Source organism: Sphaeramia orbicularis, chromosome 10 (assembly GCF_902148855.1).
Source record: "Sphaeramia orbicularis chromosome 10, fSphaOr1.1, whole genome shotgun sequence".
Taxonomy (NCBI): Eukaryota; Metazoa; Chordata; class Actinopteri; order Kurtiformes; family Apogonidae; genus Sphaeramia; species Sphaeramia orbicularis.
Genome location: NC_043966.1, coordinates 3604471 through 3628144, shown reverse-complemented (window position 1 = coordinate 3628144; position 23674 = coordinate 3604471). Strand labels below are relative to the sequence as shown.

The following is a 23674-nucleotide window of genomic DNA, read 5'->3' as shown; positions in this document are numbered from 1 at the left end:
CTCCTCCTCTTCCTCCTCTTCCTCCTCCTCCTCCTCCTCCTCTTCCTCCTCTTCCTCTTCCTCCTTCTCCTCCTCCTCCTCCTCTTCCTCCTCTTCCTTCTTCTCCTCCTCCTCTTCCTCCTCCTCCTTCTCCTCCTCCTCTTCCTCCTCTTCCTTCTTCTCCTCCTCCTCTTCCTCCTCTTCCTTCTTCTCCTCCTCCTCTTCCTCCTCCTCCTCCTCTTCCTCCTCTTCCTTCTTCTCCTCCTCCTCCTCTTCCTTCTCCTCCTCCTCCTCCTCTTCCTCCTCCTCCTCCTCCTCTTCCTTCTTCTCCTCCTCCTCCTCCTCCTCCTCCTCTTCCTTCTCCTCCTCCTCCTCCTCCTCTTCCTCCTCTTCCTTCTCCTCCTCCTCCTCCTCTTCCTTCTCCTCCTCCTCCTCCTCCTCCTCCTCTTCCTCCTCCTCCTCCTCCTCCTCTTCCTCCTTCTCCTCCTCCTCTTCCTTCTTCTCCTCCTCCTCCTCTTCCTTCTCCTCCTCCTCCTCCTCTTCCTTCTTCTCCTCCTCCTCTTCCTCCTCTTCCTTCTTCTCCTCCTCCTCCTCTTCCTTCTCCTCCTCCTCCTCCTCTTCCTCCTCCTCCTCCTCTTCCTCCTTCTCCTCCTCCTCTTCCTCCTTCTCCTCCTCCTCCTCCTCTTCCTCCTCCTCCTCCTCCTCTTCCTCCTTCTCCTCCTCCTCTTCCTCCTTCTTCTCCTCCTCCTCCTCTTCCTTCTCCTCCTCCTCCTCCTCCTCCTCCTCCTCCTCTTCCTCCTTCTCCTCCTCCTCTTCCTCCTTCTCCTCCTCCTCCTCCTCTTCCTCCTCTTTATTTACCTCTGACTGCTCCTTTCTCTTCCTCTGTTTTATCGTCTTCATCCTCATTTACTTCCATCTTTTTCTATATTTGTTATTTACATCCCTTAAACCACATTTTTATCAGTATTTCTTAAAAAAATTATCAGGTATTTGATCCAAAAGTCTGTAAATATGTTTTCAAAACAGGATCTTCAGGAATATTTTCATTTCCAGGAAGAATTAAAATCAAAATAAACCTTTTACATCTTTTGGAAATGACTGTGAAGTAACTTTAGTCAAGTTTGGAAGGAAAAACGAACGTTTAAATTAGATTAGATTAAATTAAACAGAACTGTATTAAGGTTCCAGTGTCAGCACAACATGGAATATTTTATAAAATATTATATATAATATATACATGTGAGAAATATAAGACAAAAAGGAAAGAAAACAGTCATAACAAAAATTATCAGAACAGGTAACTGCACATTAGAAAGAACTGGTGGAAATAAATAATGAAATAATAATAATAATAATAATAATAATAATAATAATAATAATAATAATAATAATAATAATAATAATGCAGGTAAAGGTGAAATAGAATCATTAAAACATAAATCTGCACTGAACTAATTTTACTGAATTAACTTATAGTTTAAGTATAAGTTTATGCTCAGGTGTGACATGGGACCTGTGTTGCGTTCAGGTGCACGTGAAATGCAGCTTCTCATTATGTGAGTCTGCTTTAAAGGGTTAAACCTGTAAAACTAAACACAAGGTTACACCTGGAAGTCAAAGGTCAAGTGAAGATTTGGGTTTATCTTCTTTCTCAGGTTCCATGATTTAATAACTATTCTGAATTCAGCTCCAAAAAAAATCCCAAAAAACCACAACCTTTCATTTATTTCTGCCCTGATCATCGATAGCGTTTGTGTGGTTGAAATCGGCTCAAACTTTACTAAATAAAACTGAAAAGATGCTAAAAGAAAAGGCCAAACTTTATTTATGGAGCACATTCCAGTGCAGATGGAATCCCAATGTGCTGCACAAAGTGTGAAATCCAACAGAAAAACAGAAAAAAGAGCCTTCTTCACTTATTTAAACACAACGAACCACCAATTCAAACCTGCTCTAAATGTGAACCAACAGGTCACTTCTACTGTTAAACCAAAACATCTGTCTTTGTCACAGACTCAAGGTCCAGATGCAAATAATCAATACATTAAAAAAAAAAACATTTTTATGAAGAGTTTCTAAAAAATGTTCATGTTTTTGATCCACGTGTCAAAATATGAATAAAACATCAGCTTCTTCTCTTTAAACCATAGATTTAAGTCACACATCCATGTTTTTATGGATTTTACACTGATAATTAACATCCATAAAAAACACTTATTAAAGGCACAGATAATTAAAGGTACAAATTAAAAGTATTTAAAGTTAAAGCAGTGGTTGCACTGGAAATGAAAGGGTTTTTAGCCTGAACTGACTTTACTCTTCAGTTTCAGTACCTGCAGACGCACACGTGAAATGAACACAAACTGTCCAGTATTCAAGTTTAAGAGACTTTATTATCATTAAACATCAGTTTGATCAAGGAAATTATAAAAACACACACATTTAAAATGAAAAGAAAAACTAGAAAACAACAGAACAAAGTCCAGATAATAATAATAATAATAATAATAATAATAATAATAATAATAATGATGATGATGATGATAATATTAATAATAATAATGATGATGATAATAATACTACTACTAAATCAACAGAAGAGGAGAAATGACTTACATGTAAACAGATGAATGTTCATTATATTCATTAATTTAAGTAATAGCCCTTTATATTTTATAAGTAGATTGCATATCTATGTTGTAGTGTAATTCTATATATATATGTATGTATCTGTGTTTGTGTATAATGTCCAGTGTTTGCTGGTTTAACGTTGCCGTTTTCGGTCTTTCATGGCGTCCTTCTTTTGACCCACTGTCGGTTTGTGGCGTCTCAGACTCTGACGTTAAACGATTTGAGTCTCAAACCATCGACACGATTCGACATTAGAAAAAAGTCTGATTTGTTTATTGGACGTGCCATTGAGGCGAACAGTAAATCCGTGTGACGTGACGGAGACAAAGCCGCCAAAAGCGGTCGTTGTTTCCTCTTTGTTTGTCGAAGCCACATGTAACATCTGCTCTATTTTTCCCACCATTTATTGAAATCGCACGTAAATTTACGAAGATATTTTACATAAACAAATCGAAGCTCGACTTGGGCTCAAAGGAGGCACCGCCGCCGACACGCGCCACGCAAAAAAGTCGGTTTGTTGGCGGCTTGGAGGCGTCGAGGAGGCGTCGGCGAATGAAAGAATCCAACGTTAGCTTCAGAAAAAGCAGCGACATTCATATGCAAAGTACAAGTCTGCAGCCGCCACGGACGCAGCTTCACGTGCAAATGTGACGGTTTAGTTCTGTTCAACGTCAAATTGGCGAAAATGTAACAGCGGCGTCGGATTTACAGCGAGGTCAAAGGTCACAGACGTGTGGTTTTGTCAACACCACCGCCTCTGCCTTCGACCACGGAAGAGAAACTGACACGAGGCTGAAAAATGGAAAAACAATAGTGTTTTCATCAATATTTATATTTTATGGATTTAATTAGAAAGTAACGAGCAATTAAAAATGTCCAAATAAACACGGATGTTATAAAAAAACAACAAAAAATAAAATAAAACCAAATCAAACTACGTTAGTTTATGATGATGTAAATGAAAATAAACTTGTATGAAGTTTCTTAAATGTTTCCAGATGTTTATTAGTGAAAACTACAGAGTGATTTTTAATGAAATATTTACTATTTACCCCTAAAAAAAAAGAAATATTTCCATAAAATGCTGGACTATTTTAATCAGAGTTCATAAATAATAATATATTCAAGCCTTGTTTTGTATTTTATTAACATTAAAGTAGAAAGTCAGACACATTGGAAATATTTAAATTAGATTTAAGTTTCCAGGATCTAATGAATGAAATCCTGCTTTTATTTTTCTTGAACTTCAACGTATAAAGAAAATGTTTCATCCAAAGGTTTAGAACATTTATCCTTTAAAAAAAACTACAGTTCCCATGAGCCTTTGCGCTGGTCACATGGTCTGGTTATCGTATCATGATCATTTATTGATAAGTGTTGCGTTCAGGTGTTCATTTACTGGTAAGTGTTGCGTTCAGGTGTTCATTTACTGATCTTTGTGTTTTCCATCCATGTTGCATTCAGTTGTTCATTTATTGATATATGTTGCATTCAGGTGTTCATTTACTGATAAGTGTTGCGTTCAGGTGTTCATTTACTGGTAAGTGTTGCGTTCAGGGGTTCATTTATTGATAAGTGTTGCGTTCAGGTGTTCATTTACTGGTCTTTGTTGCGTTCAGGTGTTCATTTATTGATAAGTGTTGAGTTCAGGTGTTCATTTACTGATAAGTGTTGCATTCAGGAGCTCATTTATTGGTAAGTGTTGCGTTCAGGTGTTCGTTTATTGATAAGTGTTGCGCTCAGGTGATCATTTATTGATAAGTGTTGAGTTCAGGTGTTCATTTACTGATAAGTGTTGCATTCAGGAGCTCATTTATTGGTAAGTGTTGCGTTCAGGTGTTCGTTTATTGATAAGTGTTACGTTCAGGTGTTCATTTATTGATAAGTGTTGAGTTCAGGTGTTCATTTACTGATAAGTGTTGCATTCAGGAGCTCATTTATTGGTAAGTGTTGCGTTCAGGTGTTCGTTTATTGATAAGTGTTACGTTCAGGTGTTCATTTATTGATAAGTGTTGAGTTCAGGTGTTCATTTACTGATAAGTGTTGCATTCAGGAGCTCATTTATTGGTAAGTGTTGCGTTCAGGTGTTCGTTTATTGATAAGTGTTACGTTCAGGTGTTCATTTATTGATAAGTGTTGCGTTTAGGAGTTCATTTATTGATAAGTGTTGCGTTCAGGTGTTCATTTACTGGTAAGTGTTGCGTTCAGGTGTTCATTTACTGATCTTTGTTGCGTTCAGGAGTTCATTTACTGATAAGTGTTGCGTTCAGGTGTTCATTTATTGATAAGTGTTGCATTCAGGTGTTCATTTACTGGTAAGTGTTGCATTCAGGTGTTCATTTATTGATAAGTGTTGCGTTCAGGTGTTCATTTGTTGATAAGTGTTGCGTTCAGGTGATCATTTATTGATAAGTGTTTCATTCAGGTGTTCATTTATTGATAAGTGTTGCGTTCAGGTGTTCATTTATTATTAAGTGTTGCGTTCAGGTGTTCATTTATTAATAAGTGTTGCGTTCAGGTGTTCATTTACTGATCTTTGTTGCGTTCAGGTGTTCATTTGTTGATAAATGTTGCGTTCAGGTGTTCATTTGCTGATCTTTGTTGTGTTCAGGTGTTCATTTATTGATAAGTGTTGCGTTCAGGTGATCATTTATTGATAAGTGTTGCGTTCAGGTGTTCATTTATTAATAAGTGTTGCGTTCAGGTGTTCATTTATTGATAAGTGTTGCATTCAGGTGTTCATTTACTGGTAAGTGTTTCATTCAGGTGTTCATTTATTGATAAGTGTTGCGTTCAGGTGTTCATTTATTATTAAGTGTTGCGTTCAGGTGTTCATTTATTAATAAGTGTTGCGTTCAGGTGTTCATTTACTGATCTTTGTTGCGTTCAGGTGTTCATTTGTTGATAAATGTTGCGTTCAGGTGTTCATTTGCTGATCTTTGTTGTGTTCAGGTGTTCATTTATTGATAAGTGTTGCGTTCAGGTGATCATTTATTGATAAGTGTTGCGTTCAGGTGTTCATTTATTAATAAGTGTTGCGTTCAGGTGTTCATTTATTGATAAGTGTTGCGTTCAGGTGTTCATTTACTGATAAGTGTTGCATTCAGGAGCTCATTTATTGGTAAGTGTTGCGTTCAGGTGTTCGTTTATTGATAAGTGTTGCGTTCAGGTGTTCATTTGTTGATAAGTGTTGCGTTCAGGTGATCATTTATTGATAAGTGTTTCGTTCAGGTGTTCATTTATTGATAAGTGTTGCGTTCAGGTGTTCATTTATTATTAAGTGTTGCGTTCAGGTGTTCATTTATTAATAAGTGTTGCGTTCAGGTGTTCATTTACTGATCTTTGTTGCGTTCAGGTGTTCATTTATTGATAAGTGTTGTGTTCAGGTGTTCATTTGTTGATAAGTGTTGCGTTCAGGTGTTCATTTACTGATAAGTGTTGCATTCAGGAGCTCATTTATTGGTAAGTGTTGCGTTCAGGTGTTCGTTTATTGATAAGTGTTGCGTTCAGGTGTTCATTTACTGGTAAGTGTTGCGTTCAGGTGTTCATTTATTGATAAGTGTTGCGTTCAGGTGTTCATTTGCTGATCTTTGTTGTGTTCAGGTGACTGTTTACCGATCCCTGCGTTTTGTGTCCGTGTTGCGTTCAGGTGACGACAGCAGTCCGGAGAACCTGCTTCTCCACGGTCCGTTTTCCAGAAAACCCAAACGCATCCGGACGGCGTTCTCTCCGTCGCAGCTGCTGCGTCTGGAACGAGCCTTCGAGAAGAATCACTACGTGGTCGGAGCCGAGAGGAAGCAGCTGGCCAGCGGACTGTGTCTGACAGAGACGCAGGTCAGTGAACGCACCGTTGAAAGATGAAACCACACATTCAAACAGTCACTGCATCAGTAAATAATAATAATAATAATAATAAACTTGTATATTTGACACCAAAAACAACAAACAGTTGAAAAAAGACACAAAATAATTTATACTCATTTATTATCATTTAAAAACAAAACACAAAAACTGACAGAATTAAACACAACTGAACAATAATTTCAGAGCAAACGTAATATAATGAATTAATAACATATATATATATATATATATATATATATATATATATATATATATATATTTAAATATTTTATTCAATTATTTGTCCGATTTATTGCAAAATCTAATCATTAAAACATTATAAAAGTTAATAATTTTTAGTAAAATCACATTAATACACAAACAATAACTCATTTAATAAGAATTTTATGAACAAATCAGAGAAAAAAAACTAAACTACTGTTTTTAATGAATCTGTAGAAATAATTCCCAACCATGAAAGAGTGAGTTTTATTTGATTAAATCTGAACAAAATCCACCTGAGACGACGAGCAATGAATGAATGAATGAATGAATCCACTCGTTAACAGAGATCAGTGACGTTTCTATGGCGACAGAACTTGATTACCTCTGATCAATAATGTTTATTTATTCTATATTTTCTACATTTTATCATTAGATTCTGTTCGTGTTTGCGGTGAATTCTCTGTATTTTCTTCATTTTGAGCTTTAATTCGATTTGAGTCGTTTGCGCTAAAACCAGGTCGGACTGGAATTTGAATCATAAACAGTTTAATTTGGTGCTTTTTCTTAGTTTTTTATCGTTAAACTCTGTTTTTGTTGTGATGTTTTTTGTTTAAACCAGGTCTGAGGAGGTTGAAACTCATTTTAACAGCTGAATTTTTTGTGTTTTTAACTTTAGTTTCTTTAAAGTGTTTCTGATAAAACACTTCAAACATCTGCAGCTCAAATAAATCCACACATTTTACAGGTTTTCTTCTTTTTCAGCGTTCGTCTGGGTTCAAACTAGTGTCTGTTATTTAGTTCTCCTCGGTTTTAGACGCTGTTTTCTGATAAAATCTCACTGACGGTTAAATTTAAGGCGTCTGCGTTCTTTCATTTCATACTTTTTCTTAGTTTTCAACATTAGACTCTGTTTTGCGTCCTAACTTTGGGCTAAAACCAGGTCTGAGCTGATCCTGCTAAATCTTCTGCAGCTCTTTCAAACAGTTCAGTTCATGTTTGTGCTTTAGATTATTTTATCTGTCTTTTTTGTTTTTGCTTAAACCAGGTCTGAGCTGTGACTTTAATATTCTTTTAACTCATGTAAACAGTTAATTTCATATGTATTTAAGCTTTAGTTTGTATTTTCTGTCATTTTTGTGCTAAAACCAGGTCTGAGCTGTGACTTTAATCTTTTTTAGCTAATCTAAAAAGTTATTTTTCTATTTTTTGAGCTTTAGGTTAAAATTTCTGCAGTTTTTTGTGCTTAAACCAGGTCCGAGCTTTGACCTTAATCTTTTTTTTTTTTTTTTAGCTCATCTAAACAGTTAATTTCTTATTTTTTTAGCTTTAGGTTGTATTTTCTGTTGTTTTTGTGCTAAAACCAGGTCTTAGGTGTCATTTAAACAGTTGAATTTTGTTGATTTTGAGCATTAGACTGTTTTCTTTAGGTTGTTTGTGATCTTATATTCATATATTTAAGGCGTCTGCGTTGTTAAATTTTATACATTTTCTTTGTTTTCAACATTAGACTCTGTTTTGCGTCATAACTTTGTGTTAAAACCAGGTCTGAACTGATACTTTAATCTTTTTAGCTCATCTAAACAGTTAACTTCCTATGTTTTTTAGCTTTAGGTTGTATTTTCTGTTGTTTTTGTGCTAAAACCAGGTCTGAACTAGTACATAAACCTTATTCAGCACCTTTTAAACAGTTCTTTACCTCCACCAAGGAGGTTCTGGTTTTGTCGGCGTTGATTTGTCTGTTTGTCTGTTTGTGTGCAACATAACTCAAAAAGTTCTGGACGGATTTGGATGAAAGTTTCAGGAAATGTTGATACTGGCACAAGGAACAAATGATTACATTTTGTTGATGATCGGGGGTGGGGGGGGCACTGGTCTGCCTTGGCGGAGGTCTGCGCTCTACAAGTGCTTCTAGTTTCATATGTTTTGTGCTTTGGATTATGTTATCTTTCATTTTTTGGGCTTAAACCAGGTTTGAGCTGATACTGAAATCTTTTTTAGTTCATGTAAACAGTTAATTTAGACCATTTTTTATCAGGCTGTTTTGGTATTTTTAAGGCCTCTGCATTGTTTAATTCGGTACATTTTCTTTGTTTTCAGCATTAAACTGTCTTTTGTGCAACAAGTTTGGGCTAAAAGCAGGTTTGAGCTGATACTTAAGTCTCCTGCAGCTCTTTTAAACAGTTCATTTCCTTTTCTTTTTTTTTAACTTTAGATTCTATTTTCTGTTGTTTCTGTTGTTAAACCAGGTCTGAGCTGATACTTTAATCTTTTTTAGCTCATCTAAACAGGTAATTTCCTATTTTTTTTTTTTTTGCTTTAGATTCTATTTTCCGTCATTTTTGTGCTAAAACCAGGTCTTAGGTGTCATTTAAACAGTTGAATTTTGTTGATTTTGAGCATTAGACTGTTTTCTTTAGGTTGTTTATGATCTTATATTCATATATTTAAGGCGTCTGCGTTGTTAAATGTCATACATCTTCTTTGTTTTCAACATTAGACTCTGTTTTGCGTCATAACTTTGGGCTAAAACCAGGTCTGAACTCCAGCTTAAACCTTATACAGCTCCTTTTAACAACTGATTTCCAGTTTTTTGAGCTTTAGATTCTATTTTCTGTTGTTTTTGTGCTAAAACCAGTTCTGACATTTGTTTTAAGATTTACTTTAAAACCAGGTCTGAGGAGTTGTTTAACTGGTCTAATTTTGCTCATTTTGAGCATTAGACCATTTTTTATCAGGCTGTTTTGGTATTTTTAAGGCCTCTGCATTGTTGAATTCGGTACATTTCCTTTGTTTTCAGCATTAAACTGTCTTTTGTGCAACAAGTTTGGGCTAAAACCAGGTCTGAGCTGCAGCTTTAATCTTTTTTAGCTCGTTAATTTCATATGTTTTTAGCTGTAGGTTGTATTTCCTGTTGTTTTGGTGTTAAACTCAGGTCTGAGCTGCTATTTCCTATATTCTTCTGCTCTTCTAAACTGAAAATTTCCTGAGTTTTTGTGCTAAAACCAAGTCTGACATTTGCTTAAAGACTGATTTTGCTGGTTTGTAGGTTTGAGCTGATACTTAAATCTTCTTCAGCTTTTAAACAATCAATTTCCTATTTTTTTAGCTTTAGGTTGTATTTTCTGTTGTTTTTGTGCTTAAACCAGGTCTGATTTTCCTGGTTTTTACTCTTCAATGCATCGTTCTGAGTCGTTTTCTTGCTAAAACTAAGTCTGAGGTGTCATTTAAACTGTTTAATTTTGCTGATTTTGAGCAGTAAACCATTTTCTTCAGGCTGTTTGTGATAAACCCAGTTTTATTTTGGTGTATTTAAGGTGTCTGCATTGTTATATTTTTTACATGTTCTTTGTTTTCAACATTAGACTCTGTTTAGGGTCGTAACTTTGGGCTAAAACCAGGTCTGAGCCTTGACTTTAATCTTTTTGTAACTCATCTAAACAGTTAATTTCATATGTATTTAAGCTTTAGTTTGTATTTTCTGTCATTTTTGTGCTAAAACCAGGTCTGAGCTGATACTTTAATCTTTTTTTGTTGTTGTTTTAAACAGTTAATTTCCTTTTTTTTGCTTTAGATTCTATTTTCTGTCATTTTCGTGCTAAAACCAGGTCTTAGGTGTCATTTAAACAGTTGAATTTTGTTGATTTTGAGCATTAGACTGTTTTCTTTAGGTTGTTTATGATCTTATATTCATATATTTAAGGCGTCTGCGTTGTTAAATGTCATACACCTTCTTTGTTTTCAACATTAGACTCTGTTTTGTGTCATAACTTTGGGCTAAAACCAGGTTTGAGCTTCGACTTTAATCTTTTTTTTTTTTTTAGCTGTTTTAAACAGTTAATTTCCCATTTTTTTAGCTTTAGGTTGTATTTTCTGTTGTTTTTGTGCTTAAACCAGGTCTGATTTTCCTGGTTTTTACTCTTCAATGCATCGCTCTGAGTCGTTTTCTTGCTAAATCTAAGTCTGAGGTGTCATTTAAACAGTTTAATTTTACTGATTTTGAGCAGTAAACCATTTTCTTTAGGCTGTTTGTGATAAACCCAGTTTTATTTTGGTGCATTTAAGGCATCTGCATTGTTAAATTTCATACATTTTCTTTGTTTTCGACATTAGACTCTGTTTAGGGTCATAACTTTGGGCAAAAACCAGGTCTGAGCTTTGACTTTAATCTTTTTTTTTTTTTAGCTGTTTTAAACAGTTAATTTCCTATTTTCTTTTAGCTTTAGGTTGTATTTTCTGTCGTTTTTGTGCTAAAACCAGGTCTGATTTTCCCGGTTTTGAGCGTCGGATGCGTCTCTGGTCTCCGTTTTGTTCTGATCTTCCTATCGAAGGCGTCTGGCTCGGCTCCAGGTCCGAGGGGAAGTGAGTCGACGGTTAGTCAGCTACGAGACGCTCCCCCCGCCCTCTCACATGCTTTTCTCAGGAGTGATTGACAGTGTTTGTCATCTGGTTGCCACGACGATACGAGCCCTGACGCCAGTGAGATGACGTGAATCATCCTGCGATTATTTATGAGCTAATTTCACAACAGGAGAGACATCCATCAGTCAGCTGGGAATCACATCAACAGTTATTAATCACACGCAAATGAGGCTTTGGGCTTCCAGAGCAGTTTTATAGACGGTAATGATAGTGTGACAGATGGAAAACTACTGATGGATGATTAAAAAAGAAAGGTAGAAAGTAGAAAAGAATCAAAACGAGGCCGAAAATACACGCAAAACGTAATAAATCTGCAAGAATGTGCAGCGGTTAGAAAAAAAAACACAGAAAATGGAACAAAAACAGAAAATAAAAGTAAATTCACTGAAGTAAAACTACTGTTTAAGTGAAAATATAAAAGTATTATCAACATAAATATGTAAATTAGGAAAAGTAATTATGCAAAGTGATTGAGATTTTAATAAATGAAATAAACTCATGAAATAATTTGCAAAAAACCCCTTTATTTTAATTAATAAAAACAGTTGCAAACACAGAAATGCATCAATACATTATTACTATTTATCCTCAATAGAAAAAAATTTACTGTCATTTATTATTGTTTATTATTATATATTTATAATAAATTAATCAACATCAAAATGTACATTAATGACAAAACACTGATATTTAGATTGATATGTGATTAATAAAATGAATAAAACAGATTTTAAGAGACATAAAGCACCAATAAAATGACAAATGCATCAAAATAACATCATGCGCCATCTAAAATAACTGTAAAATAATGTAAGAGCTGAAAAATAATGTCTGTAAAACATTTATTACAGATTGAACTAGTGGATTTTAAGGCCATTTTCATATAATAACAACAGAAAAAGTGAATAATGTTGGAAATGACCCTTTATTGAACTCAAAGTAATAAATAAATCAACCAATAAATAAATCTGGACCCTGTGTTCATTCAACTGGCAAATTTTCTTTATTAGCTATTATTTTCTTATTAAAAAGTCAGTAAATCCAAGTATTATTACACAAATAAAAGTGTGGTTTGTTCAGCTTTCAATATGAACAAAAAAATAACAGCCAAACTGGAAAAAATGATTATTTATCCTGATAATTATTCATATTTATTAAAAAAATATTAACCGTAAATTTCTTCTCTCTGTCGTTTATTTGCATAGAAAAACCAGATGATGAATAGTTTTGACTATTTCAGACAAATCAGAGATTTTTCTCTACATTTCTCTGTGAAATATTGACTTTGAGCTAAATACGATGAAATAAAAACCCATTTGTATTCAATTATGTCTCCTCAGACATTTGTTTTTAGCTGCAAAGGAGATAAAACAACAGAAAAAAGACAAAAATAAACAAATAACCTCAGAATGGAGGTGGAATCAGTGTTAATTTACTGTTTAAAGGCTGAAAGGTGAAGAAACCAAGTGTTAATTTGTAGTTTTTAAGCATTAGTTAAAGACAAAACAGGGTGACAACAGGGTGAAATATGACATAAGACAAAAATGACAGAAGTATGAAATAAAACACAGTAAATCCAGTCTGTGAGTCACAGTTTAATGTGAAATAAAACGATGATACGACACAAAAACTTACCTTTATATCTGAGATTCAGAGTTTTGTTCTGATTATTTCTTCATTTTCAGACTGATTTATTTCATCTTTTAACATCTGCGCATGTTAAAAAAAAAAAAAAATTCTATATATACTGAAGTTATGCAGTGAACGCATGAGTCTAAGGAAAAAAGTAAAAAAAATAAACAAATAAACAATGAAATGAAGGATAACAGCAACATGTGACCTGTTTGTAAACGTAACGTAATGAAGGTTGGGAAAAAAAAAGTACATGATTTCAAACATGTCAAAACTGTGATTAAAGGTGTTCCTGAGATCGTAATAAACACTCCCTGAAGTGTTTCAGGTTGATTAAAAAATTTTTCATGAGGTGAATAACATGGTCAAAAAATGAGTTTTTCGTAAGACTATAGTATGACTTCCGAAAATGACCTTTTTGGACATGATTTCAAATATGTCTAAATTGTGATTAAAGATGTTCCTGAGATCATAATAAACACTCCATGAAGTGTTTAAGGTGGATTAAAACTAATTTTCATGAGGTGACTAACATGGTCCAAAAATGAGTTTTTCGTAAGACTATAGTATGACTTCCGAAAATGACTTTTTCGGACATGATTTCAAATATGTCTAAATTGTGATTAAAGGTGTTCCTGAGATCATAATAAACACACCCTGAAGTGTTTCAGGTTGATTAAAAATTTCTTCAAGAGGTGACGAACATGGTCCAAAAATGAGTTTTTCGTAAGTCTATAGTATGACTTCCGAGAATGACTTTTTCGGACATGATTTCAAATATGTCTAAATTGTGATTAACGATGTTCCTGAGATCATAATAAACACTCCCTGAGGTTTTTCAGGTTGATTTAAAACACTTTTCAGGAGGTGACTAACATGGTCCAAAAATGAGTTTTTCGTAAGACTATAGTATGACCTCCGAAAATGACTTTTTCGGACATGATTTCAAATATGTCTAAATTGTGATTAAAGGTGTTCCTGAGATCGTAAAAAGCACTCCCTTAAGTGTTTCAGGTTGATTAAAAATTTCTTCAAGAGGTGACTAAAATGGTCCAAAAATGAGTTTTTCGTAAGAATATAGTATGACTTCCGAAAATGACTTTTTCGGACATGATTTCAAACATGTCTATATTTTGATTTAGGATCTTCCTGAGATCATAATAAACACTCCATTAAGTGTTTAAGGTGGATTAAAACTAATTTTCATGAGGTGACTAACATGGTCCAAAAATGAGTTTTTCGTAAGTCTATAGTATGACTTCCGAAAATGACTTTTTCGGACATGATTTCCAATATGTCTAAAATGTGATTTAGGATGTTCCTGAGATCATAATAAACACTCCCTGAAGTGTTTCAGGTTGATCAAAAATTTTTTCAAGACGTAACTAACATGGTCCAAAAATGAGTTTTTCGTAAGACTATAGTATGACTTCCGAGAATGACTTTTTCGGACATGATTTAAAATATGTCTAAATTGTGATTAAAGATGTTCCTGAGATCATAATAAACACTCCATGAAGTGTTTAAGGTGGATTAAAACTAATTTTCATGAGGTGACTAACATGGTCCAAAAATGAGTTTTTCGTAAGACTATAGTATGACTTCCGAAAATGACCTTTTCGGACATGATTTCAAACATGTCTATATTTTGATTTAGGATCTTCCTGAGATCATAATAAACACTCCCTGAGGTTTTTCAGGTTGATTTAAAACACTTTTCAGGAGGTGACTAACATGGTCCAAAAATGAATTTTTCGTAAGACTATAGTATGACTTCCGAAAATGACCTTTTTGGACATGATTTCAAGTATGTCTAAATTGTAATTAAAGATGTTCCTGACATCGTAATAAACACTCCCTGAAGTGTTTCAGGTTGATCAAAAATTTTTTCAAGACCTGACTTACATGGTCCAAAAAGGAGTTTTTCGTAAGACTATAGTATGACTTCCGAAAATGACTTTTTCGGACATGATTTCAAATATGTCTAAATTGTGATTAAAGATGTTCCTGAGATCATAATAAACACTCCATGAAGTGTTTAAGGTGGATTAAAACTAATTTTCATGAGGTGACTAACATGGTCCAAAAATGAGTTTTTCGTAAGTCTATAGTATGACTTCCGAAAATGACTTTTTCGGACATGATTTCAAATATGTCTAAAATGTGATTTAGGATGTTCCTGAGATCATAATAAACACTCCATGAAGTGTTTAAGGTGGATTAAAACTAATTTTCATGAGGTGACTAACATGGTCCAAAAATGAATTTTTCGTAAGACTATAGTATGACTTCCGAAAATGACTTTTTCGGACATGATTTCAAATATGTCTAAATTGTGATTAAAGATGTTCCTGAGATCATAATAAACACTCCATTAAGTGTTTAAGGTGGATTAAAACTAATTTTCATGAGGTGACTAACATGGTCCAAAAATGAGTTTTTCGTCAGTCTATAGTATGACTTCCGAAAATGACTTTTTCGGAAATGATTTCAAATATGTCTAAAATGTGATTTAGGATGTTCCTGAGATTATAATAAACACTCCATGAAGTGTTTCAGGTTGATTAAAAAAATTTTCAGGAGGTGATTAACATCGTTTAAAAATGAATTTTTCGTAAGACGATTGTATGACTTCCGAAAATGACTTTTTCGGACATGATTTCAAATATGTCTAAATTGTGATTAAAGGTGTTCCTGAGATCGTAATAAACACTCCCTGAAGTGTTTCAGGTTGATTAAAAATTTCTTCAAGAGGTGACGAACATGGTCCAAAAATGAGTTTTTCGTAAGTCTATAGTATGACTTCCGAAAATGACCTTTTCGGACATGATTTCAAACATGTCTATATTTTGATTTAGGATCTTCCTGAGATCATAATAAACACTCCCTGAGGTTTTTCAGGTTGATTTAAAACATTTTTCAGGAGGTGACTAACATGGTCCAAAAATGAATTTTTCGTAAGACTATAGTATGACTTCCGAAAATGACCTTTTTGGACATGATTTCAAGTATGTCTAAATTGTAATTAAAGATGTTCCTGACATCGTAATAAACACTCCCTGAAGTGTTTCAGGTTGATCAAAAATTTTTTCAAGACCTGACTTACATGGTCCAAAAAGGAGTTTTTCGTAAGACTATAGTATGACTTCCGAAAATGACTTTTTCGGACATGATTTCAAATATGTCTAAATTGTGATTAAAGATGTTCCTGAGATCATAATAAACACTCCATGAAGTGTTTAAGGTGGATTAAAACTAATTTTCATGAGGTGACTAACATGGTCCAAAAATGAGTTTTTCGTAAGTCTATAGTATGACGTCCGAAAATGACTTTTTCGGACATGATTTCAAATATGTCTAAAATGTGATTTAGGATGTTCCTGAGATCATAATAAACACTCCATGAAGTGTTTAAGGTGGATTAAAACTAATTTTCATGAGGTGACTAACATGGTCCAAAAATGAATTTTTCGTAAGACTATAGTATGACTTCCGAAAATGACTTTTTCGGACATGATTTCAAATATGTCTAAATTGTGATTAAAGATGTTCCTGAGATCATAATAAACACTCCCTGAAGTGTTTCAGGTTGATTAAAAATTTCTTCAACAGGTGACGAACATGGTCCAAAAATGAGTTTTTCGTAAGTCTATAGTATGACTTCCGAAAATGACTTTTTCGGACATGATTTCAAATATGTCTAAATTGTGATTAAAGGTGTTCTTGAGATCGTAATAAACACTCCCTGAAGTGTTTCAGGTTGATTAAAAATTTCTTCAAGAGGTGACGAACATGGTCCAAAAATGAGTTTTTCGTAAGTCTATAGTATGACTTCCGAAAATGACCTTTTCGGACATGATTTCAAACATGTCTATATTTTGATTTAGGATCTTCCTGAGATCATAATAAACACTCCCTGAGGTTTTTCAGGTTGATTTAAAACACTTTTCAGGAGGTGACTAACATGGTCTAAAAAGGAGTTTTTCGTAAGACTATAGTATGACTTCCGAGAATGACTTTTTCGGACATGATTTCAAATATATCTAAATTGTGATTAAAGATGTTCCTGAGATCATAATAAACACTCCATGAAGTGTTTAAGGTGGATTAAAACTAATTTTCATGAGGTGACTAACATGGTCCAAAAATGAGTTTTTCGTAAGTCTATAGTATGACTTCCGAAAATGACTTTTTCGGAAATGATTTCAAATATGTCTAAAATGTGATTTAGGATGTTCCTGAGATTATAATAAACACTCCATGAAGTGTTTCAGGTTGATTAAAAAAAATTTTCAGGAGGTGATTAACATCGTTTAAAAATGAATTTTTCGTAAGACGATTGTATGACTTCCGAAAATGACTTTTTCCGACATGATTTCAAATATGTCTAAATTGTGATTAAAGGTGTTCCTGAGATCGTAATAAACACTCCCTGAAGTGTTTCAGGTTGATTAAAAATTTCTTCAAGAGGTGACGAACATGGTCCAAAAATGAGTTTTTCGTAAGTCTATAGTATGACTTCCGAAAATGACCTTTTCGGACATGATTTCAAACATGTCTATATTTTGATTTAGGATCTTCCTGAGATCATAATAAACACTCCCTGAGGTTTTTCAGGTTGATTTAAAACACTTTTCAGGAGGTGACTAACATGGTCCAAAAAGGAGTTTTTCGTAAGACTATAGTATGACTTCCGAGAATGACTTTTTCGGACATGATTTCAAATATATCTAAATTGTGATTAAAGATGTTCCTGAGATCATAATAAACACTCCATGAAGTGTTTAAGGTGGATTAAAACTAATTTTCAATAGGTGACTAACATGGTCCAAAAATGAGTTTTTCGTAAGTCTATAGTATGACTTCCGAAAATGACTTTTTCGGAAATGATTTCAAATATGTCTAAAATGTGATTTAGGATGTTCCTGAGATTATAATAAACACTCCCTGAGGTTTTTCAGGTTGATTTAAAACACTTTTCAGGAGGTGACTAACATGGTCCAAAAATGAGTTTTTCGTAAGTCTATAGTATGACTTCCGAAAATGACTTTTTCGGACATGATTTCAAACATGTCTATATTTTGATTTAGGATCTTCCTGAGATCATAATAAACACTCCCTGAGGTTTTTCAGGTTGATTTAAAACACTTTTCAGGAGGTGACTAACATGGTCCAAAAATGAATTTTTCGTAAGACTATAGTATAACTTCCGAAAATGACCTTTTTGGACATGATTTCAAGTATGTCTAAATTGTAATTAAAGATGTTCCTGACATCGTAATAAACACTCCCTGAAGTGTTTCAGGTTGATCAAAAATTTTTTCAAGACCTGACTTACATGGTCCAAAAAGGAGTTTTTCGTAAGACTATAGTATTACTTCCGAAAATGACCTTTTCGGACATGATTTCAAACATGTCTATATTTTGATTTAGGATCTTCCTGAGATCGTAATAAACACGCCCTGAGGTTTTTCAGGTTGATTTAAAACACTTTTCAGGAGGTGACTAACATGGTCCAAAAATGAATTTTTCGTAAGACTATAGTATGACTTCCGAAAATGACCTTTTTGGAAATGATTTCAAATATGTCTAAATCGTGATTAAAGATGTTCCTGACATCGTAATAAACACTCCCTGAAGTGTTTCAGGTTGATCAAAAATTTTTTCAAGACGTAACTAACATGGTCCAAAAATAAATTTTTCGTAAGACTATATAGTATGACTTCTGAAAATGACTTTTTCGGACATGATTTCAAATATGTCTAAATTGTGATTAAAGATGTTCCTGAGATCATAATAAACACTCCATGAAGTGTTTAAGGTGGATTAAAACTAATTTTCATGAGGTGACTAACATGGTCCAAAAATGAGTTTTTCGTAAGTCTATAGTATGACTTCCGAAAATGACTTTTTCGGACATGATTTCAAACATGTCTAAAATGTGATTTAGGATGTTCCTGAGATCATAATAAACACTCCATGAAGTGTTTCAGGTTGGTTAAAAAAAATTTTCAGGAGGTGACTAACATGGTCCAAAAATGAGTTTTTCGTAAGACTATAGTATGACTTCCGAAAATGACCTTTTCGGACATGATTTCAAACATGTCTATATTTTGATTTAGGATCTTCCTGAGATCATAATAAACACTCCCTGAGGTTTTTCAGGTTGATTTAAAACACTTTTCAGGAGGTGACTAACATGGTCCAAAAAGGAGTTTTTCGTAAGACTATAGTATGACTTCCGAGAATGACTTTTTCGGACATGATTTCAAATATATCTAAATTGTGATTAAAGATGTTCCTGAGATCATAATAAACACTCCATGAAGTGTTTAAGGTGGATTAAAACTAATTTTCATGAGGTGACTAACATGGTCCAAAAATGAGTTTTTCGTCAGTCTATAGTATGACTTCCGAAAATGACTTTTTCGGAAATGATTTCAAATATGTCTAAAATGTGATTTAGGATGTTCCTGAGATTATAATAAACACTCCATGAAGTGTTTCAGGTTGATTAAAAAAAATTTTCAGGAGGTGATTAACATCGTTTAAAAATGAATTTTTCGTAAGACGATTGTATGACTTCCGAAAATGACTTTTTCGGACATGATTTCAAATATGTCTAAATTGTGATTAAAGGTGTTCCTGAGATCGTAATAAACACTCCCTGAAGTGTTTCAGGTTGATTAAAAATTTCTTCAAGAGGTGACGAACATGGTCCAAAAATGAGTTTTTCGTAAGTCTATAGTATGACTTCCGAAAATGACCTTTTCGGACATGATTTCAAACATGTCTATATTTTGATTTAGGATCTTCCTGAGATCATAATAAACACTCCCTGAGGTTTTTCAGGTTGATTTAAAACATTTTTCAGGAGGTGACTAACATGGTCCAAAAATGAATTTTTCGTAAGACTATAGTATGACTTCCGAAAATGACCTTTTTGGACATGATTTCAAGTATGTCTAAATTGTAATTAAAGATGTTCCTGACATCGTAATAAACACTCCCTGAAGTGTTTCAGGTTGATCAAAAATTTTTTCAAGACGTAACTAACATGGTCCAAAAATGAGTTTTTCGTAAGACTATAGTATGACTTCCGAAAATGACTTTTTCGGACATGATTTCAAATATGTCTAAATTGTGATTAAAGATGTTCCTGAGATCATAATAAACACTCCATGAAGTGTTTAAGGTGGATTAAAACTAATTTTCATGAGGTGACTAACATGGTCCAAAAATGAGTTTTTCGTAAGTCTATAGTATGACTTCCGAAAATGACTTTTTCGGACATGATTTCAAATATGTCTAAAATGTGATTTAGGATGTTCCTGAGATCATAATAAACACTCCATGAAGTGTTTAAGGTGGATTAAAACTAATTTTCATGAGGTGACTAACATGGTCCAAAAATGAATTTTTCGTAAGACTATAGTATGACTTCCGAAAATGACTTTTTCGGACATGATTTCAAATATGTCTAAATTGTGATTAAAGATGTTCCTGAGATCATAATAAACACTCCATTAAGTGTTTAAGGTGGATTAAAACTAATTTTCATGAGGTGACTAACATGGTCCAAAAATGAGTTTTTCGTAAGTCTATAGTATGACTTCTGAAAATGACTTTTTCGGACATGATTTCAAATATGTCTAAAATGTGATTAAAGATGTTCCTGAGATCATAATGAACACTCCCTGATGTTTTTCAGGTTGATTTAAAACACTTTTCAGGAGGTGACTGACATGGTCCAAAAATGAGTTTTTCGTAAGACTATAGTATGACTTCCGAAAATGACTTTTTCGGACATGATTTCAAACATGTCTAAATTGTGATTAAAGATGTTCCTGAGTTCATAATAAACACTCCCTGAAGTGTTTCAGGTTGTTTTAAAATTTTTTCATGAGGTGACTAACATGGTCCAAAATGAGTTTTTCGTAAGTCTGTAGTATTACTTCCGAAAATGACCTTTTCGGACATGATTTCAAACATGTCTATATTTTGATTTAGGATCTTCCTGAGATCGTAATAAACACTCCCTGAGGTTTTTCAGGTTGATTTAAAACACTTTTCAGGAGGTGACTAACATGGTCCAAAAATGAGTTTTTCGTAAGACTATAGTATGACTTCCGAAAATGACCTTTTTGGACATGATTTTAAATATGTCTAAATCGTGTTTAAAGGTGTTCCTGACATCGTAATAAACACTCCCTGAAGTGTTTCAGGTTGATCAAAAATTTTTTCAAGACGTAACTAACATGGTCCAAAAATGAGTTTCTCGTAAGACTATAGTATGACTTCCGAAAATGACTTTTTCGGACATGATTTCAAATATGTCTAAATTGTGATTAAAGATGTTCCTGAGATAATAATAAACACTCCATTAAGTGTTTAAGGTGGATTAAAACTAATTTTCATGAGGTGACTAACATGGTCCAAAAATGAGTTTTTCGTAAGTCTATAGTATGACTTCCGAAAATGACTTTTTCGGACATGATTTCAAATATGTCTAAAATGTGATTTAGGATGTTCCTGAGATCATAATAAACACTCCATGAAGTGTTTCAGGTTGATTAAAAAAAATTTCAGGAGGTGACTAACATGGTCCAAAAATGAGTTTTTCGTAAGTCTATAGTATGACTTCCGAAAATGACTTTTTCGGACATGATTTCAAATATGTCTAAAATGTGATTTAGGATGTTCCTGAGATCATAATAAACACTCCATGAAGTGTTTAAGGTGGATTAAAACTAATTTTCATGAGGTGACTAACATGGTCCAAAAATGGATTTTTCGTAAGACTATAGTATGACTTCCGAAAATGACTTTTTCGGACATGATTTCAAATATGTCTAAATTGTGATTAAAGATGTTCCTGAGATCATAATAAACACTCCATTAAGTGTTTAAGGTGGATTAAAACTAATTTTCATGAGGTGACTAACATGGTCCAAAAATGAGTTTTTCGTAAGTCAATAGTATGACTTCCGAAAATGACTTTTTCGGACATGATTTCAAATATGTCTAAAATGTGATTTAGGATGTTTCTGAGATCATAATAAACACTCCCTGAAGTGTTTCAGGTTGATCAAAAATTTTTTCAAGACCTGACTTACATGGTCCAAAAAGGAGTTTTTCGTAACACTATAGTATGACTTCCGAAAATGACTTTTTCGGACATGATTTCAAATATGTCTAAATTGTGATTAAAGGTGTTCCTGAGATCATAATAAACACTCCATGAAGTGTTTCAGGTTGATTAAAAAAAATTTTTAGGAGGTGACTAACATGGTCCAAAAATGAGTTTTTCGTAAGACTATAGTATAACTTCCGAAAATGACCTTTTTGGACATGATTTCAAACATGTCTATATTTTGATTTAGGATCTTCCTGAGATCATAATAAACACTCCCTGAGGTTTTTCAGGTTGATTTAAAACATTTTTCAGGAGGTGACTAACATGGTCCAAAAATGAATTTTTCGTAAGACTATAGTATGACTTCCGAAAATGACCTTTTTGGACATGATTTCAAGTATGTCTAAATTGTAATTAAAGATGTTCCTGACATCGTAATAAACACTCCCTGAAGTGTTTCAGGTTGATCAAAAATTTTTTCAAGACGTAACTAACATGGTCCAAAAATGAGTTTTTCGTAAGACTATAGTATGACTTCCGAAAATGACTTTTTCGGACATGATTTCAAATATGTCTAAATTGTGATTAAAGATGCTCCTGAGATCATAATAAACACTCCATGAAGTGTTTAAGGTGGATTAAAACTAATTTTCATGAGGTGACTAACATGGTCCAAAAATGAGTTTTTCGTAAGTCTATAGTATGACTTCCGAAAATGACTTTTTCGGACACGATTTCAAATATGTCTAAATTGTGATTAAAAATGTTCCTGAGATCATAATAAACACTCCATTAAGTGTTTAAGGTGGATTAAAACTAATTTTCATGAGGTGACTAACATGGTCCAAAAATGAGTTTTTCGTAAGTCTATAGTATGACTTCCGAAAATGACTTTTTCAGACATGATTTCAAATATGTCTAAAATGTGATTTAGGATGTTCCTGAGATCATAATAAACACTCCATGAAGTGTTTAAGGTGGATTAAAACTAATTTTCATGAGGTGACTAACATGGTCCAAAAATGAGTTTTTCGTAAGTCTATAGTATGACTTCCGAAAATGACTTTTTCGGACATGATTTCAAATATGTCTAAAATGTGATTTAGGATGTTCCTGAGATCATAATAAACACTCCATGAAGTGTTTAAGGTGGATTAAAACTAATTTTCATGAGGTGACTAACATGGTCCAAAAATGAATTTTTCGTAAGACTATAGTATGACTTCCGAAAATGACTTTTTCGGACATGATTTCAAATATGTCTAAATTGTGATTAAAGATGTTCCTGAGATCATAATAAACACTCCATTAAGTGTTTAAGGTGGATTAAAACTAATTTTCATGAGGTGACTAACATGGTCCAAAAATGAGTTTTTCGTAAGTCTATAGTATGACTTCTGAAAATGACTTTTTCGGACATGATTTCAAATATGTCTAAATTGTGATTAAAGATGTTCCTGAGATCATAATAAACACTCCCTGAAGTGTTTCAGGTTGATTAAAATTTTTTTCATGAGGTGACTAACATGGTCCAAAAATGAGTTTTTCGTAAGTCTGTAGTATTACTTCCGAAAATGACCTTTTCGGACATGATTTCAAACATGTCTATATTTTGATTTAGGATCTTCCTGAGATCGTAATAAACACTCCCTGAGGTTTTTCAGGTTGATTTAAAACACTTTTCAGGAGGTGACTAACATGGTCCAAAAATGAATTTTTCGTAAGACTATAGTATGACTTCCGAAAATGACCTTTTTGGACATGATTTTAAATATGTCTAAATCGTGTTTAAAGGTGTTCCTGACATCG

The 23674-nt window shown here is 33.6% G+C and overlaps 1 protein-coding gene across 1 annotated transcript in view; it reads left to right on the top strand.

Moving 5' to 3' along the window:
- Window positions 1-23674, top strand: part of LOC115427309 (homeobox protein EMX1-like) — a 50845-nt gene that overhangs the window by 11139 nt on the left and 16032 nt on the right. The window contains exon 2 of the mRNA XM_030145822.1: window positions 6260-6444. Within this exon, the coding sequence (XP_030001682.1) occupies window positions 6260-6444 (185 nt within the window). The remainder of the gene's footprint in view (window positions 1-6259; window positions 6445-23674) is intronic.